The following is a 16,106-nucleotide window of genomic DNA, read 5'->3' as shown; positions in this document are numbered from 1 at the left end:
AGCAATTGTCGCCGGAGCAAGTGTCATGAAACCATTATTTCACTGGATAGTGGTAAATAATGCTGGCGATTAAAAAAATAAACAAGTGGAATGCCTCTGGCCGTCTCACCTGCATCACGCGATTCAATATAGCAGCAGTGCTGATTTTGAAAACTACTATAACTCGCACAAGATGTTCAGTGATACTTGGTTACTCTTATTTCCACGTTTTATGAACTAGACCAATACACTTATAGAGATATGATGGCAATTCAACAAATACCCCCAACGTGGCCAAAGTTCTTTGACCTTACATGACCTTTGACCTTGATCATGTGACCTGAAACTCGCACAGGATGTTCAGTGATACTTGATTACTATTATGTCCAAGTTTTATGAACTAGACCAACACACTTTCAAATTTATGGCTGTAATTCAACAAATACCCCAATTTGGCCAAAGTTCATTGACCCTAAATGACCTTTGACCTTGATCATGTGACCTGAAACTTGCACAGGATGTTCAGTAATACTTGATTACTATTATGTCCAAGTTTCATGAATCAGATCCATAAACTTTCAAAGTTATGATGGTAATTCAACAGATACCCCCAATTCGGCCAAAGTTCATTGACCCTAAATGACCTTTGACCTTGGTCATGTGATGTGAAACTCATGCAGGATGTTCAGTGATACTTGATTAACCTTATGTATAAGTTTCATGAACTAGGTCCATATATTTTCTAAGTTATGATGACATTTCAAAAACTTAACCTTAGGTTAAGATTTTGATGTTGATTCCCCCAACATGGTCTAAGTTCATTGACCCTAAATGACCTTTGACCTTGGTCATGTGACATGAAACTCAGGCAGGATGTTCAGTAATACTTGATTAACCTTATGGCCAAGTTTCATGAACTAGGTCCATATACTTTCTAAGTTATGCTGTCATTTCAAAAACTTAACCTCAGGTTAAGATTTGGTGTTGACGCCGCCGCCGCCGTCGCCGCCGCCGTCGCCGTCGGAAAAGCGGCGCCTATAGTCTCACTCTGCTATACAGGTGAGACAAAAATCCCCCTTGTTTGGAAGCGCTTTATAATCAACACGCTTTAATGGGAGGACAAATTTACGAGGAGGCTTGGAAGCCTAGTTATACAGGTTTATACACTCACCATGGCAAATTCCTGACAGTGATCGGTGGACTGAGTGAAGTCTCCTTCAGCTTACTGATGTTGTATACTGTGTGGCAGAAAGTGGCCTCTGAACGGCTACCATCTGAGAAAAAAAAGAGGAGGAAAGGAAGGAAGGGAAGAGTATCAATAAATGACCTATCAATGGTTGGTCAATTTGAACAGTGCTTGTCTTCAACTGCATAGGATAAGTAGTACATAGGACCTGTAATTTGAGCTAGCAGTGTGAGCTTGATACGTCTTTTAGCATCCCTCCTCAATGTACAAAGTGAGGGTGGCTATGATGTGGTTTCACAGGAACTTAAAGAACATGTAATTTATTATTTTACAAACTTATCATCATTCACATTTTGTATGTGCATGTCAGACCAAAAATTGCACAAAACGTGATTTCATTTTCATATACAAATCTAATGCAAATTCTGTATGTAGCCAAAATTCATAAATGTATTATTTTTGTTTTTACTGATTAACAGCAATAAATTTCATGTTTATGACTGAAAAGCAATACATACAAATTACATTCGATTAAGGTAATTGGTCTAGGCTCGCCGAACATTGTAGTGTTGTTGTCTACATTCAACACTCAGCATGAAGGAGTGTATTTTGTGGTGGGCTTCACTAACTTTTCAACACAACTGTATGTCTGGCTAATGTTCAGCAAGAAAAAATTAGGCTGCCATTTTTTTAATATTTGATAATAATCCTATAAAGAAGAATGTCCAGACCAAAATCATTAATTTATTTTATTTCTTTTATCTAGCAATTTGGGGCTATATTTAAAGATTTACGGCCAAATTACGATTTTAGGTATTAATTAGTATAATTAATTGATTTCAAAATAAATTTAAACAATTTGGGTAAAATTCACAAGTATTGTGGAGATTATGTGAAGATCATGATCGCGCGATCAATGGCCGAGATCTGAGGGGGCAAAAACAGCCCCCCCCCCCCCCCCGCTATGCAATTTCAAAATAGCCTGTGCTACATGTAGATTAAACATGCATGCAAAATCAAAGAATATAAAATAAATTTCATCCAGTAGGCTATACACTGTAGTACATTTATAATACGATAATTTTGTATGGGAAATAACCAGACTTGCTGTTAACTCTTGCATTAAAACGATCTTTTCCACAAGATCAAACAAGCAAGTCTTTTCATTTCCCATCCAAAATTTCTATATTCGGCAATATCAAACACTATTCTATATTATACATTTTTTGTTTTTGATAACTGAAAAACAGGGAAATGCACAAGTATTAAACTAGACATTTCCCTGCTAATATATATACATGTTGATCTATCATGGTCTTTTAACAGGGAAATGTATGATGTACTGGACAGTGTAGGCAGAATATAGGGAACTACCAGTACACAAGTCATCATACATGTACTATGTAATAAGTAATACTGTATACAAGCAATGAATATATTGTATAAAAACTAGGACAATGACCCCACCTACATGTACATTGGTTGGAAAGCACAAACGACTACATGTACATGTACATGTATCAAGTGGGGAAGATTCCCAAATAAAAAATGATATTACTAAACTACATGTACATGTTACAAGAAAATGTTTTATGTAGCGCTACATTTCAATTTTGAAATACATACATATATACCGGTAATAGAAAATATTCCAAATTATCATAATCTAATGTTATGATACAACATATGATTCAATAAAGTAATGAAAATTTCTAAACGAATCAACACACTGCATCATTTTTCTGAAACATTCAAGCAGCTACATGTACATGTATACATGTATGCAGTATGGATGTTAATGTCATCTACAATGTACATGTACATGTAGAGTACATGTACTGTACATGTACCATTCTTCTTGAAGATGCCATTATCTTGCATGTTCTGATGATAAATGCCTACATTACACTGACATATTCCCAATAGGCACTTAGTCTGCCTCTTCTAACATAAATTGGTGCTTCCATTTCCCCCATGTACACTAATTGGTAAACAGAAATTTATGAGATGCGTTCAGTGAGAAAGTACGCCGTGTACATGGACTGTACAATGTAAGTAGGTGGACTATCTACATGTAGGATGTGCAATACATGTGATGAATTAAAATTCTAATACAAGAATGGCCACACAGAAGACAAAATATGGGTGCAATAATTGTTCTTGACACATGAGATTTACAGCATAACGGTGATCTGAATACTTTTAATGAACTGTTCAAGGAGAAAATTAAAATTAAAGTAACAAAGTATTACATTACATGTATCTTTCACCACTAGCTAGGGTACCCCCCCCCCCATTCCCACTCCCCTGCCCCTTTGAGACAAGAAAAAATATATATATACTAAACCTGGCTTTGAATAAACCACACAAATTAATTCATTCTTATTTCAACATCTACACGTACAGGTCTAGTTTGCTTACAAATTTGCTGTTAAAGGGGGAGTTCACCCGGACATAAGTTTTATTTTTATTAAAATAATAGCAGAAAAAATAATTCAAGATATTGGTGAAAGTTAGACGAAACTCCATCAAAGGTTCAAAATGTTATTAGAATTTTTTTGTGACAACATATGCAAGCAGCTTTCCCATATATCGTGTAAAAAAAATCAATAAAATGTAATAATTTTCTCCAAAAAAAAGAAATGTTTTTTCTGTCTTCAGTATATCAACAGACAAATTATTTCACACCTGCTCCTGAAAAAAAAAAAAAAAAATGTAGTCATCATGAACCTTAAAAAAATGGAAATTTATGTATTATAGCATGGGGCAGCTGATTGTATATCAGAAATATAAAATTTTTACATTTTTTAGAATAACTTTCGTAGTCCTTGATTCTCCTCAAACCTTCACCAATATTTTTTATCATTTTTTTTCTGGTATTTTTACACCAAACTTTTCTTGGCAAACTTCCCCTTTAAGTGTCAATGAGTAGGCAGAGATATCATATGTACTTGTACACAGGGACGGATCCAGGATTTTCCAAAGGGGGGGCACATTTTCCCTACAAAAATTTGACAAAAAAAAAAAGGTTTTCACCTATAATTGAAGGTTATTTCCCCACGTAAAATTTTACAAGCAAAAAAAAGATCCTCAGGTATGAGCGACATATTCCCATTAAAAATATATGTTACTTTCAAAAGGGGGGCACACTTAAATTTTTTTATTGAGGCTCATAAAAAGGGGGAAGGCACGGGCCGGATGTGCCCCCCCCCCCCCTCCCCTGGATCCGCCAGTGCTTGTACACACAAACATGGGAACACCAATACACTTGCACATCATACAGGTGTTAATGAACTGTATATAACTGATTGCACTTAATGATTAATTAAATCACAAAAATTAACCCTAAATTTCCATGCATAAGATGGTGATCAATTTATATTATGGGCCTGGCAGAGAAACAAAATTCCTGCATTTCTTTTACTGAATTGACAGGTTAAAAGTATAGCCCTACCCAGTACTTATACTCTACATGTGTATCACATCAATAGTAGATAAATACAATCATGTATATTTTTACCTGTCAATGGAATTAAATCAAAGTACATTGTACATGTAGGCCTCCATAGCAGGCCTCCACCATATTCTGAAAAAGGGAATGGGGTTGATGAATTTACTTCTTATATTACTGCTTTATAAATAGCTGTCAAAGGAAAAATACTTTTGATGAAAATGCTTTGTTTAGAAAAAGGTACACATAAGAATTTGTTTGGATAGCAATTAGCAGACATTTGTACTATTGTATTGTATATTACATACTGTAGCAAATTTCAATGTAAAGTATGCATTGACAGATATGTACACCTACACCTAACCTGGAATTCTCCCTGCAATATCCCATGCTTAATTGGGACACTGGCACTTCTTGTTTTTTAATCCTTTACTCGGTATTGATCTATAATTCTTTTCTCCCCCCCCCCCCCCTTGACACTCACTCATTCATAAAGCAAACATTTTCTGTGACCTTTGATATTATTATGAAATGAATGAAATTTTCATCACAATACATGTAGGCATGTACCTCATAAGAACTTATAATAGGCATGTTCTGACGAGTGTCATGATAAAAATAATTGCCAGATACTTGTTTCCTTCCATTTTCTTTTATCCATAGAAAGCCTTACACATACATGTAATAATAAAACCTTCTTAAAGAAATGGCTACTCTTGAAGCACTACAATATTGAAATAAATAATTGACTGTCACAAACTCAAAAGTCATAAAGTACATTTCGTGGAACATGTACTTGAAAAGTGCAGCATGATTATGATTATCAATAAATACTATTTTTCATCTTTTTACCTGTAAATTTGCTTCATTTCCAATATCGCTCCTTCATAATTTATTTGTCTCGCTTTTTACTATATTTTCAATCAAGCAGACTTTAGTACATTTCACACACTGCAGCTCTATAATTAATATGGAGCCAATTAAATAAAATTGAAGATGATTGGACTTTTTAGTTATAAAACAAAACAAAGCCCTACAAATTGAATTCTTTCATTGCAAGACCACAGCTCCAGGGCTTTAATCAATACAAGGTCTTCTTCTTCTTCTTCTTCCACTGTAAGTGCTGCTTCAAGGTGATGAAGATGCACTAGTTGTGTGTGTACATGTATGTGTGTGTCATGGCCATGGATCCCTCAATGGGCCTTTCACTGGCCTTGGATATTATTCTGCCCTTTTTTAAATTTTCTCATTTGTGCTGTAAAAAATAGCCCTGTGTATAGAAAAGTGGCCTTGCCCCCAAAATACTAAAATTGAAGGTTAGTATCCTAACTATGGAAGAATAAGGAGCAGTGTACTGGTCATTATTATAAGAGGGATGAGAAAAGGAAGAGTGACTCTTGAGGCCAATCAAACAGGTACTACATGTATACACACTGTCATTGCCCAGTTGGTACATGTATTGCATAAATTCAAACTCTAGGCTGAAACAGGGTAATACTCCAAGAGCAAGACAATGCATAAATAATACACATGTGGAACTTGAATTATTTCTTATTAATTTTTTCATTATCTTTGTGCAACAGTTTGTCATCATGACTATTCATTCAATGAGCAAGACAATGTCAGCTCCCAATTTTTTCTTTTGTTTTCTTTTAGTATTATATGCAATTGAAGTTATCATAGTTTTCTGTAGTAGAAATTTAATAGTAAATAGGATTGAATACTGATTCAAAGTGTAAGATCAGGATTATTTTGATTGGATCATTAAACTTCATCCAATACATTTTTCCAAGAAAATAAAGGATGTGACAAATTCAGCTCACTTCATCAAAGTAATGTTCAATGTAGGACTATAAAACTTAATATTTTATCACACAATTCAGATAAGATTTCCACATCATTTCAGCCTAGAGTAAACTCTACACACCACACCTACCTTCTTCCATCTTTTCTCCTTGGTCTTGATCCTCTGACCCTGGTTCAGTGGTCAGTTCCCCGTTCATAATAACAGGGTTCTCTTCTCTCCCACCACCCCCTCCTGTATCCACATCATCCCCAAGGGGTTGGGTGGGGGATGTTTCTTCTTTGGTAGGGATATTGTCATTCGGTGCTGAAAGAAGAAAGAAAAACAATAAAGATCTAGCTTTTAGTTTTTTTTCTCAAGACTATATTAGGAGCACTTGCAGACTTATTTCTATCTTGCTCATAAATAAAGAAATCTCAACATGTACAGGTCTATGTGCAGAAGGCTTAGACGAATTTAATCTGAACTAATTCTCATTTTTTTGTCTATAAAGTATACTAAACTTCACTCTGACACACTCAATCGAGACGTAGGCTTCGAGATCGCCGAATCATGGATGCGCTGCATCAGACGATACCACAGCAAAAGAACGCCCTCAACCGACCAACAACAACCACCGCCGGCAACACCAACACCGAGCCGTCACCCATGTCCGCTTTCCAACACTCACCGACGTACGGCAACCTCCCTCACTTTCGGCCGGATCCCTCCGACGTCCGCATACTCGCTATAACCTTCGCCGTCACACCGAAGTCTCCATCACTTGACAAAGTTGAGCAGCAGCCAACGAAACGTTGTGAACTCTCTTACAGTTTCAACCACTTCGCGAGACAACTGATCAATCAAACTCTATACTAAACTTGTTGAAAGTCACTATAGGCCCCAAATTTCAGAGCAAAGACCCTTAAAAGACCACTGAAAGAAAAATTGACAGGGTGTTTCAGCAGTCTTCAAGATCAGTGAAATTTGCTGTCTCAATGGAATGGCTCCGTAAACCCCTGAAAGACCAAGAGCAACATTTCCAGCAAGGTTCCTGTAGGAACCTGAAGACAGCTGAAACTTTACCAAGAGACCAATAACACTTAGACCCCCAGACAGGAACTCTGAAAGATTGACCAAGATTGCGGTGAGACTTCTGAACGAATGAGATATCATCTGGGGTCTGATCATTCTACTCTTAAAACAAATTACAAGCTAAACTGCTTCTGATAGTCTACCCATAAAATGAGCAATCAAGCTATTGCATATACATGTACTGTCCTCTTGTTACATGTAGGTCATCAAGTGCTCTTAAACAACCAGTTAGCTATTAATCTAATTAACATCAATACTGAGAATCATAGGAGAGCAAGATTGTGGCCTGCCCATGGCTCACTCAAGAAAAGCGGTTGATGTTTGGTGATTACAGCAAGCTAATGCAAGAATTTAGAGTAGTTGAAGATGAGGGAAGTTTCTGCAACTACCTATGTATGGAACCAGCAATGTTCGATGAACTCATACGTGTTGGCCCTAAAATCACTAAAGCTCATACCAACTGGACAGATAGTCTTGAACCTGGACTAAAATTGGAGGTTACCATCCATTACATTGCTACAGACCCTTCCGTGTTATATTCTTATCGTGGAGCCATTCAAGCAGGAGAGAGCATTCCTCATTTTTTTCCTTTCTTCTTTTCCGATTCCTCTTTCCTCTAAATGAACAGAGTACGCCTCAGCTAGGACTTCATCTGGAGCATCTTATATCTGATTGTCTTTATCAGGAGGTGGAGGATTGCAGGCAGCCTTTCTTTTCTTGTTATATGCAGCGCGCAACACTGGCACTGGTTCGACGGTCCAGACCAGTAAAAATTACTGTCGGACCAGTAACTTTTAAGAAATAGCCAGATTTACTGGTCTGACATGACCAGTAAAAAATATATCAAACTAATATAGATGATATTTTCTCCTCTTTAATAGTAAATAATACAAATGGCTTTGGCATCTTAAAAAATGGCTTTCCAACATTGAGAAATGGTTCTCATGAGTTATGCTGTGCGTGTGTATGTGTGTACTGTTTGTTAGTACGTTTTTTTGGGGGGGCAATAAAAGACAGCAAAATAAACAAGTCTTTTTTATGTTTTTCTTAATTTTAGGGGAACAAGTCAAGTTTAGGTTCGCACCAGTAAAAAATGGAAAACTGGGTATCTACTGGTCCGACATTAACAGGTTGGACCAGTAGAAAAAAAAGGGTTAGTATGGAGCCTTGTATATGGCATTATAGAGAGTTATCAAAATTTCTTGATTTGAAATTAAGTGAAGCAAGTGAATCTAAATCTTGAAATGCATTACTTGCTTTTAGAATGATGCATGTACATGTATTAATTGTCTTGCTGAACTTGTACTAGTCCTTCCACACTTTCAACGTCATCTTATCAAAATGAGAAAAGCATGAGAAAACTCTTTGACTTATCTGAAGTATATGTACTCACTATTCTGGAAAGAAAACTTCAATATTTCCACATTACACAGTAGATCTCAATTTTACATTTAAAAGTCATAAAGTCTAAAATAAATATCAAACCCAATATTTTATTAAAATTCTTAAAACATCCATTATAAATACACAAATTCCTACAGAAAATAATAATTTTTGCAAAGATCTATAATTGCACCACTCTTTGCATCCTGCACAACATTTTGGTCTATTCATTTTGGGGGGTTACAGTCCTTTACGTTTATAATTTCGTTGAGCTCATTGAATCGCTCTCCTTATTTTTTTGAGGAGCTCAATTGAGCTCCTCAGAATCGCTCTCAAATCAATTCAATACAATACATGTACAGGTATGATAAATTGTAGATTTTTCTTAACATCGTATATATGCAATAGCTGTGTAGCTATTAATTAATATGTGGTGAAACTAGGCCTGGGTCAATACATTTACAAAATATTCCGCTCCTGCTAAAAAAAATAATAATAAAAAAATTAAAAAGCTAAACTCGGTAAATATTGTAGTCCCACATGTAGACTTCCATGGTGTTGCCATGAAAATCTACATGTGGGACTACAATATTTACCGAGTTTAAATTCAAATCAGAGTCGGGGAAAAGGTGAATATTCTTAATTTTTCTGATAATTTACAACTAAATCAAAATAATTTCAAGGAATTGTGGAAAATAGATGGCCATTTCATGGATTTAAAGATGTAAAATGTTAAACTTTAGCAATTTTTTGTCCTTATTTTTTAAGCACGGTAGGAGCGCCGGCGCGATCGCGCTCCTCAAAAATGAATGTCTGGGGTTACTTTTCCCAACTTACTGCCTACAAATCTGCATCATTAGATAAGCTTGAATATGGCAATGAATGCAGATTTTCCAGGGCTCCTTTTTGAGTTACCAAGAGCATTTTGAGAGCAAAATCACCCCAAGCCCCGTGTATTTTTTTCCGACATCTACTTTGACCATTTGACGTAGTTCATACACTCAAAGTTCAGCAGCAGGCAGCCTGAGCCTTCTATAGCTACATGTATATGCAGTGTTTGCCCAAACCGACGGTGGTATCCTATATCGTAATAATAACACGGGATCAGTTACTTTCACACAGGTCTCGTAACAATGTAAAGCTGGCGTCGTTCGCAGCGCATATGTACTGTATGCCTAGCAGCGCCCTCTTGAATCCTGGGAACGTATGAATGGTGTATTAAGAGCCCAAAGTCTGCACAGCGCCCTTGTCTGCGCATACTCGTGAGTCGAATCTAGTCTTGAGGACTCCATGATGATGTTTTTTTTTATATTTTGACATATACTTCTTCATCATGGAGTCTTGACACTCTTCCCATAGACGCATAAGAGACTGACCAAAACAAAGATGGATTTCCCTAGGAAATCCATCTTTTAAGATAAAAATCACGTAAATGGTGATTTTATTCAAGGCTCCACATTAACTTTTTTTGGTGGTGGCCCGTTCGGGCCACCAAAACCTTCAAATAATTTTTTTTGGTGGCCCGATATTAAAGTTTGGTGGCCCGAAAAATATAAAGAAAAACATTAAAAATGAATAAACGGGTATAAATGGTTTAACCACTGTCAAAAAAATGAAAGAAAATAATAAGACGGCAAAAAAAGTGTGAGAAAATTCCTTCCCTAAATTTGCCAAAATGTTGGAAAAATTCACATTTCATATTAATGAAATGCCTTCCCAAAGTATTTACTTTCTCAAGAGTTGTTTAAGAAGTCATTTATAAACAAGAAAGAAAGTAACTGTCTGTTTATTTTTGGCTAGAAAAGACCGGAAAAGACACAGCTACGAAAGAAACCAAGTAACAACATACATACAAATGCACATATGGGACTGTGATGTACTCACCTATGTGTTTTTATGTGTATTATTTTCATTTGGAAATCGGTCTTTTTGAGTCGAAAGAGAGTTTATGATTCCTCTTTTTAATGCTTGCAAATAATCAGGATACACCAGATTTTAGCAAAAAGGTCTGTAGAAGGGCATTTCATTGGTGTAAAATGTGACTTTGACTTGGATTTTCACAGTTCTGTGGAAGATTTCTTAGCAGCAACATTTCGTATTGCAGCTCCCTGAGTCTGAATAGGCTGCTAACGCACAGCTGCCTCAAGCATGCAAAGCTCACGCCAGCCGGCCGCGCCGGCCGGATAAAAGCTACTTAATGCTATATAGCGGTAGGCCAACTTTGTGTGTGTGTTTGTGTGTAGATCAACAAAAAGGGCGCACGACGAACTGGCTTGCAATTTGAACTGTAGAAAGTTGATAAATGCGTGCAAAATGGGGAGAAAAATTGCGCTATTCTGAAAATTATTGGTTGCCCGATTCAAGCCACCAAAACTTAATATTTTTTCAATAATGGTTGCCCGAGGTGAATTTCTGGTGGCCCCGGGCCACCGGGCCACCGCTAATGTCGAGCCTTGTTTTATTTATTTTTACACCATCCTACGCCTAATGCGTATGAAGGTTTCAAAATTGGTTAATAAAAATGTTAAAAATTGAAGGTTTCTTACCAGACCGATCTCGTGTAGATCCCTCAATCCATTTGTCAACAAAGCAAATACAATAGGTCTGACCCTTGAACCGCTTTGTTATGACGTAGCTACGATTAGCGATGTTACCAAATGCCGTTTTGAAGAACAATTTATAGATAAAAATTATTATTTAACAAATACTAAAATTTAATACGTGATTATAAATAATTATAATTATTCATAATCACGTATTAAATTTGTTTTGATCAGTCTCTTATGCGTGTATGGGAAGGGTGTCAAGACTCCATGATGAAGAAGTATGTCAAAATATCTGAAATTGAATTTCCGGCATTTCACATAAAGTCATAAAGCGTCAAAATGCAGCTTTTCTTATCAAAATGTCTTAATCATAGATGTGCAAAGTGAATGGGTGCGCAGACATGGGGCACCATTGTTTTTTTTTCCAATCTGAAAATAACAAGTTTTCATAATGAAAATCACAATTTTCTTAAATTTTTTTATAGATTTTTGGCAATTATTCTTAAGAATATCAATTAAATGAAGATTGCATGGAATTTGAAAGAAATCTTTGTTTAACAAATAAGTTTAAATAATTCTTAGTTTCCGCAGACATGATATTGATAATTCTGTAATAATTGATGGGGCCCCTTCACACCTGCTAGAGCTGGCTTTATTTTAGTTAGGCTTAGCTTCATGTAACTGGGTACAATCAATAGTTGATTAATTACGAAAGTACGTTTAGAGCTAGACAGGAATAACCGTCGTTTCTGGGGATTTATTCAACAATTTCTGACATTTTACTGTAATCCCCATTTACCGACGGTAGGGTGTACGTGTGGGCTCGCATGTGTTCTCATTCCCTCCCTTTTGTCAATTCACAGTCCAAAGTTTGATGTAATTTTACACATCGAATTTACAATCTAAGGATGTATAAACAACAAACTTTTAATTGATGATATTCCAACATTTCAATACTTTAAACGATATAGATGAAAAAGGCATGAAAAATATACTTTACCGATGTTTAATTGGGTTGAACACGATAAAAATGGTCAAAATGGCAGCCAAACTATAAAATATTTACAAACGAACGTCAACAATCACGAATGTGATATCGATATTGCTTTCGATATTATACGATCTGCTCCATATGCGAACGAAACCGAAGATAAACGATACTAGTTATACTAGTACGAGTACTAGTTATAATCGCGATATATCGATTCGAGACATTAAGTTAATAACGACAATGACGTCATTCAAGATGGCAACTTGCAAGAAAAACCGTCACTCGTCAGGTCAGGTGAAAATGTCTTAGATGACAGATTTCTCAATCATCCAGAGGATTTTTTTCAATAACTCCGGCCCAAGGTATGCAATTACTTAAGACAGTTATATATATTTCCCTGATAATGGAAACCATGAAACTTTCAATTTTGCTTAAAAAACAGTTTTAAATCGCGATCTATAAAACGCTAGTTCACTATACGTTGGCTGTAGGTACGGGGCCCCATCCCCTTCAGTCTATGTATGGTGAGTGGAGCCAACGTAGTTCAGCGGAACAACCAAAATACAGAGACTGAAGCTTTTGGTCTAGTTTAGAGCATGCATTGCATTGACAATAATGTTGTTGCCATGTCTTGGCAATGACCTGTCAATCAATCATGACATGACAAGCAACTTTTCATAGATACCAATTACCAGCCAGAATGACTCTCAGACTCAGTCTCACACTCGTCTCAGTCACACCCATAAATTTAAGACCTGGGAAAATATTAGAAATGATTTTTGACCCACCCTCCTGGGTATCCATCTCCTCCGTCTCACTCTGAGGTCGTTCGTTGCTGGGGTAGTGGTTCATTGTGCCTGAGGGACTCTTGTTCGTCTTCTTCGATTTTTTCTTCTCGGACTCTCTCAATTCCACGACCGACGTCGCCGAATCTGACCCCTTGTCACTGCCCTGCGACGAGGGTGCTTTTCGGGACGTTGGAGGCACCTTCACGTGCTTACTTGCGATCCGCCCAATCTCGGCTGATTTCCCCTGCTGGCAGGGGTCTCTCTCCTACACAACAAGCCAAAATAACAGATTTTGAGGAGTCAATCCGTGTCGGAAAATGAGAAATACAACCGCATCACAGTGGTGGTATCACAAGGTGTATGCAGCCGCACTAGCTCCATTCAATGCATGATGAATGAATTTTCTCTGTACAAAGTGAATTGGGATTATTATGTGTGTACAAAATGAATAGGAGTTAGCGCGCGACTGGGATTGTGTAGTCGCAAAATGGCGATTCGTGAAGGATTATGGGATACCAGTACCGAATTGTTTTCGGAGCATAGAGGTGGGAGTTATATTTCTGTCAAAATAATTATTTCTCCTTTTCTCCACCCCATCACGCGCATTCTGTCATCTTATTCTTCAATAAAACAGATATATATTTTCCTCTAAAAAAACGTAATACGTTTTAATAGTGATTGAAGTTGATGCAATAAATTCAAGGGAAGCTCTCCTAAAAATTTATAACTATAAGAGAGATGACACAAAACAAGAATAGAGCAAGAAGAAAAGAGGCCTACATTAATAATAGTTCCAGTTAAGTTCTGAAAGAGAAGAGCAATTACAAGCAGACAAAATTTATGAGAATACAATTTTTGATGTATCAAATTACTCAAACCCATGCAGCTCCCAAAACACGCTAGTGGCACCGGGAGTGGCGCAGGGCACTGCCCCCGACCCCTCTTCCCTAAAGCTAGCTCTACAATGCATCTAATAATTTGATTTGATTAATTTGATTTATTGTTTTGATAAACATAATTTCAAAAAATGTTGGGATGAATCACACACAAAAAAACATGGTAAAAAATATCATCCTATGTAAACAAATATGATCTACTACCCGAAATGATAATTTGCAGGAGGATCGTCATCATAAGCAGATTGCTTGAAAGAAAAATAAATAGATTTATACATGCAGCAGAATGGTAATATAATTTGAATGATTACGATGGAGATGATGGTGACAGTGACAATGGTAAAGATGAAGGCCATGGAGATGACAATGATGATGATAATGATGATGATGATGATTTTCAATTATGCAAAGCTAATAGAAAAAAAAGGAAAAATACATGAAATTATATACCTACGAATTAACAAAATATAATAAGAGTAAGATTAAATATTGCACTCGAGGTTCTACACATTACACAAATATCATGATGATAATGATGATGATGGTGGTGGTGGTGGTGATGGTGGTGATGGTGGTGGTGACCACATGGTGGATCGAGCTGATGGTGCATGGTGATTAAATCGAAGGAAGAATGACTGCGTGATAAACTAAACATTGAACAGAAAATTTACTTCAATCTCCTTATAATTTAACGTTTGCCTTAAATGAGTAAAGAGATGAGCATCTTTTCATATAGACTCTACCATGGTAGAGAGTTCCATAAATTGGGACCATGGTGTCTTATCGATCTCAGCGCAATAAGTATAGGTCCTAATTTGGGGTTGATTTAATGAAAATGTGTAGGATATGAACTTTCTGAGTACTAACATTATTTTGTTGAATTAATGAATTAAGGTATGGGAGCATAAGCAGTAAATTTTGAAACGAATTTATGTCAAATACTATATGTTAGACTGTGTTGAGTGATTAGTGAACATTATCTGTAGGACGGCTAGCTAGGGCATATTCAAATATCCTGCCTATACGCATTACATATAATTCAATTCAATTCAAAATGGTTTATTTAAATAAAAACTTCCATCGCAGCACAGAGCCGAATTACAAAAAGTTTTTACAATATAAAAGATTGAAGTCATAAGGAATAAGCATAGTGTGGAATATAACAACAAAAATATAACACAATAAAGCAACAAATATGGTACAAAACATACAATAAACAAAACTTATAGCAAGACAAAATGTGTTCAATATGACGTTAACGTCAATTACAAGAATCACGGAACTAAAACAAAAAATACAAAGTCAGAGAATCAATGTGATAAAAAAGATGAGACATACAAATTTTGCAAAAAAAGTACCAGATCGTGTAAAATTAAGGATCAAATCAAATATATGAATACACAAGAGATGAAGGATAAGGAGAAAAATATAGGCAGAATAACAAAAGTGAGGAGAAAAGGGACAAAAAGATAAAGAAACGAAACAGCAATTAAAATTGAAGGCGAAAGAAAAAAAAAACAAGAACAATAGCATAAAATAACGTTACAGAAAGATTACTGATAATTTATAACATAGAGCTAGCTCCATGTTTATAATATGACCACTCGAAAATGCAACATAGTCAGGTTGTTACAGTGGCTTAACTCCGAGACACGCCCCATTGATTGGCTAGCCAACTATAGGGAGGAGAGAAAGTGGAGGGCGGAGGGAGGTCTATACATCCCGCTTCGGGTGTTGAAGTGGCAAACATATTTCATACAAACATCGTGCAATTAGATAAACGATCTCTAAATTATCTTCTTCCTATCACAAATTAATAAAGTTTCCGCTTTTTTCGTCATCAATTTTCTTGTTATCAAAGCCTTCAATTCAATTAAACATTTTTCATAAAAATTTGGCCAGGCGTGGTTCCGGAGGGGGCTGGTAAGAAATCCAAGTACCCCTCCCCCTCGTAAAACAAAAAAATGACGTAAAAATAAAGCTTAAATGTAATTAAATTCAACCTATA

The 16,106-nt window shown here is 36.2% G+C and overlaps 1 protein-coding gene across 1 annotated transcript; it reads right to left on the bottom strand.

Moving 5' to 3' along the window:
* Positions 1–1,146: 1,146 nt before the first annotated feature.
* LOC129270343 (ubiquitin carboxyl-terminal hydrolase 7-like) lies at positions 1,147–13,670 on the bottom strand. The gene is made up of 3 exons (XM_064106058.1): positions 13,203–13,670; positions 6,553–6,726; positions 1,147–1,253 (listed from the first exon to the last, which is right to left on the bottom strand). Exons 1-3 carry the CDS (start codon positions 13,264–13,266, stop codon positions 1,147–1,149), a joined length of 345 nt encoding a protein of 114 aa, XP_063962128.1. The 5' UTR covers positions 13,267–13,670.
* Positions 13,671–16,106: the final 2,436 nt, after the last annotated feature.

This window comes from Lytechinus pictus, chromosome 10 (genome assembly GCF_037042905.1).
Source record: "Lytechinus pictus isolate F3 Inbred chromosome 10, Lp3.0, whole genome shotgun sequence".
Lineage (NCBI taxonomy): Eukaryota > Metazoa > Echinodermata > Echinoidea > Temnopleuroida > Toxopneustidae > Lytechinus > Lytechinus pictus.
This window is presented reverse-complemented; position numbering and strand designations above follow the sequence as displayed.

Bases quoted from the DNA above. Each gene is read 5' to 3' on its own strand.
- LOC129270343 (XM_064106058.1), bottom strand. From the start codon at position 13,266: ATGAACCACTACCCCAGCAACGAACGACCTCAGAGTGAGACGGAGGAG. The intron at 6,727-13,202 runs GTGGGTCAAAAA...TTCTTCTTTCAG, and splicing joins GGAGATGGATACCCAGGAGG to CACCGAATGACAATATCCCT. The intron at 1,254-6,552 runs GTAGGTGTGGTG...TTTTTTTCTCAG, and splicing joins AGGAGAAAAGATGGAAGAAG to ATGGTAGCCGTTCAGAGGCC.